Source organism: Panicum hallii, chromosome 6, assembly GCF_002211085.1.
Source record: "Panicum hallii strain FIL2 chromosome 6, PHallii_v3.1, whole genome shotgun sequence".
NCBI lineage: Eukaryota > Viridiplantae > Streptophyta > Magnoliopsida > Poales > Poaceae > Panicum > Panicum hallii.
In genome coordinates, this window is record NC_038047.1 from 31,685,793 (window position 1) to 31,689,358 (window position 3,566).

The 3,566-nt window shown below is 50.4% G+C and overlaps 2 protein-coding genes across 2 annotated transcripts; one reads left to right on the top strand and one right to left on the bottom strand.

The window, feature by feature from the left end:
- The first annotated feature begins 1,387 nt into the window (after positions 1-1,387).
- LOC112896423 lies at positions 1,388-1,888 on the top strand. The gene has a single exon (XM_025964383.1). The coding sequence runs from the start codon at positions 1,388-1,390 to the stop codon at positions 1,886-1,888; it is 501 nt and encodes a 166-aa protein (XP_025820168.1).
- Positions 1,889-2,311: 423 nt separating this feature from the next.
- LOC112898202 (ethylene-responsive transcription factor ERF073-like) lies at positions 2,312-3,148 on the bottom strand. The gene has a single exon (XM_025966576.1). The coding sequence runs from the start codon at positions 3,146-3,148 to the stop codon at positions 2,312-2,314; it is 837 nt and encodes a 278-aa protein (XP_025822361.1).
- Positions 3,149-3,566: the final 418 nt, after the last annotated feature.

Consider the following 3,566-nt stretch of genomic DNA (forward strand, 5'->3'; position numbering starts at 1 on the left):
TATCATGACATCTCGGCAAGTTTCATGATTTTCTAACCACATTTGCTTTTTATACAATTAAAAAATAATTGGAGCACAAGTTCGTCGTCATGCTTCGTGATCAAGATGTTTGAAGTTTTCAAGTCCTCTCGTGGATAAGGTGTCAAAGTAGGCTCAATAACAAGAATATCATTTTTCCATTCATTTTTTTCCATTCTTCCCATGACTTGCAGTTCATATTTCAATTATCGCAAGAAATTCAATCAAATAAAATTAATTGACTAAATACAGCAAACAGTTCGAGTAATGAGCCAAATTTGCATACGTAGTTAAAGATAATGTAACATCACAACAGAAAAAGTTTGAGAGCAAAAAAGAAAAAAAAATAAATATATTTTGCCGAGTGCCAATGAAAAGCACTCGGCAAATAAATACCTTTGCCGAGTGTCGAAAAAGAGCACTCGGCAAATGTTTTGTTTGCCTAGTGTTTTTCTTTGCCGAGTGCCCGACACTCGGCAAAGAGACTCTTTGCCGAGTGTTTCGTTTTGCCGAGTGTTACACTCGGCAAAGAGGCTCTTTGCCGAGTGCTCGAAATAGTGCACTCGGCAAAGAATTTTACACTCGGCAAAGAATATATCTCCGGTAGTGTTTTCTGATTGTTTGAAAACTCAGCTGCAAAATTTCATATCAAGCGCAGCAGGCAGGCACAGTGGGATGTGTGTACTGTAAAGATGGAATGAAATAACTTCCATTTCTTGTCATTAGCATCAAAACAACCACCCTCAACTAACCTGCTTTTATAACGTTTCCAAAGATTAACGGGTGTGTGCCTTCAAATGAGCACCGCCCTGCACACATGAGCACCGTAGCCCTGCTGCCCTGCATGAGAGAGTCAGACACTATATTGTACAACGAAAGGTAGATAGGTTAACAAGAACTCACGCACACTGCACACATGTGCATTTGAGAAGAATCAATAATCCTGCATGGTATATCATGCAAATCTATGTTTGATTCTTTTGCTCCTCGTGACATCGTGGCATAGCACTACTGACTCCAAATGGCTGCGATACTGTAGCTAAGAAAAAGAATTAAACACACCAACTCAGTCACAACTCTGATATGTGACACCTAAAGCTCAGTAGCTGCTGGCTAGAGATTTACCCTTTGCACGTGTCGGTCAGTCCTCAGAAAAGCTCACACCTAACCTCTACCAGCATGCCTTCTCAGTGGCGAAAAATTGCAAAAACTTTGCCAACAGATGTAAAGAGAAGCAGATAACCTGAGGTCACACGACGTGTATCGTATTTAAGCACGCCATCATCTTCATCACTCATCAACAACCACTGGTCGCGCCCAAGGCAAAACCAAGCACAGGAGCACGCGCTCTCAGAGAAGGAGACCAATCATGGAGAAGGCACTAGCCCTAGCTCTACTGGTGTCAGCTGCCCTACTCCTGAGAGCGCACCAGCCGGCGAGCGCCCAGGTGTTCTGCCGGTCGCAGTTCAACCTGGCCAACGAGGCGTGCAGCATGCGCAACTTCATCCCGGGCCCCGGCGTGCGGCGCGGGGTGCTGCCGCGGCTGCAGCAGCAGCTCAACGAGACCTCCGTCGAGCAGCAGCACCGGAGCGGCGACGACGACGACGAAGATGCCGACAGCAGAAGCAGCAGCAGTAGGCGGTCGTCGCGGCACCGGCACCAGCACCAGCACCGGCACGGCGAGGAGGGGAGAGGTGAGGACCCCCGCGACACGGCGTGCTGCCGCCGCCTCATGGGCCTCGACAACTCGTGCGTCTGCCAGGCCACCGCCCGGCTCCCGGCCTTCATGAACTCCGTCAGGCACGCCATCACGCTTACGCCCATCGAGGGCTGCGAGATCTCCTTCGAGTGCCCCGGCCCGCTCTTCTAGCCGACGGACCATCGCCGCCGCCGCCGTTTTCTCATGGATGATCAATAACTTGTGATTTAATTTGTAGTGAGTACTTGTGCTTACCAAACATTTGTATCAAAGCTACTGTGAATTCGATCATAAAGCCTACCTTTCAAATTTCAGCAATCGAGGAATTGGGTGGATTTCCTCCCAAAATAAAGAAGAACAATATTGGAAAGCGAATCCTAAAAGATAGTGTGTTAGTTGCCTGACAGATGACACTGAACTTGACGGAAAATCGATCGTAGCACAATGTGCCTCTCAATGCATGCATTGCAGGCATGATCTCCTTCTGGCCATTGAATTCTAGTTTACAGATTGATCGAAAGAACTGCGAACGGATCAAAGTATTTACTTACTCGTCATCTCGAACGAAAGATCGTTGATTCATACTGTTCGTCGTCATAAGAATCCGTTATCAAACAACGACAAATCAGCCGGATCAAAGTCCATGCTGGGATCCGAGAACTGCGGCAATGGCAGGTGCGCAAGATCGGCTAGCCCTACGAGATCCCCGTCGCCGGGCTCGTCCGCCCAGATCGAATGAAGACTCCGCGGCGCATCATCGTCGCACCGTCGCGCGTCCCGAAACAGCGTCGGCGGCGACGACGCCGACGTCGAGGAGGAGATGCACGGCGCGGACGGGACGGACACGGACGCCGCCATCGCACCCGCCGACGACGGCGGCAGCATCCTAGTCGTCGCCGCCGTCGTCAGAGCCAGTACAATCTGCCGCTTCTCATCATCTGGTGGTGAATGGGACGCTCTGCGAACGCCACCGGCGTTGGCGCCGCGCTCCGACGACGACGCCGGCAGGCCACAGCGCGGCGACGAGTGGAACCGCCTCTCGAAGGCATCGTAGGCGGCCTTGGCCTCCTCCTGGGTGGCGAACGTGCCGAGCCAGTGCCGGACCTTGAGTCTGTGGCTCCGGAACTCCGCCGCCCACCGGCCGGGCTGGCGCTCGTACGCGCCGCGGTACCGCCTCGTCGTGGGCGCAGACCCGACGGCGCGGTTTCTGATGTTTCCCGCCGCAGCCGGCGCCGACGAGCCTATTGCTTGAGGTCGACCACACCCAGCAGGGTTCATCTTGGCCCTGGTGTTGGTGCTGCTATTGCATTGCAAGATTATGATCTCTGTTTTGCCGGCTGGTTTCGTGGCTGCGCAGGTGTCGGAGTCGCCGGAGTCGGAATCTGTTGCGTCAGGGTCCGAGAAGAAAACTCGGATCCTCCGAGGATCCATGCCGCCTCCCTGCTAAATTTCCTCGTCTCGCCGTCTCGGACGGCCGAAAAGGAAGGACATACGCGGCTTGAATTTCTTTCCGCGCAGAAAAGAGGAGTCCTAAGTCCTATGCTTGATGAACCCCGTCTGCGCACACTAATTTTCACAAAAAATGATGCGTATATCAAATTCTCGCCGATCGGTAGTAGCAATTGCATGCTACATACTCTCTTTTGGTTTTTACTTTACCATTTGAGCATATGTTTGTCAAAAACATAGAGCATGTTTACTAAGAAAAAAAATCAATTAAGTATAAAAATATATTAAATATCAGCTCTGCAAATATTATATTGGTAAATTTGTCTTTAAAAATTATATTCCTTGTGGGTACACTATTTAACGCCGATCACATGTGCCCAACGGTACCGGTTAACTACAT

Coding starts and splice junctions, on each gene's coding strand:
- LOC112896423 (XM_025964383.1), top strand. CDS start 1,388: ATGGAGAAGGCACTAGCCCTAGCTCTACTGGTGTCAGCTGCCCTACTC.
- LOC112898202 (XM_025966576.1), bottom strand. CDS start 3,148: ATGGATCCTCGGAGGATCCGAGTTTTCTTCTCGGACCCTGACGCAACA.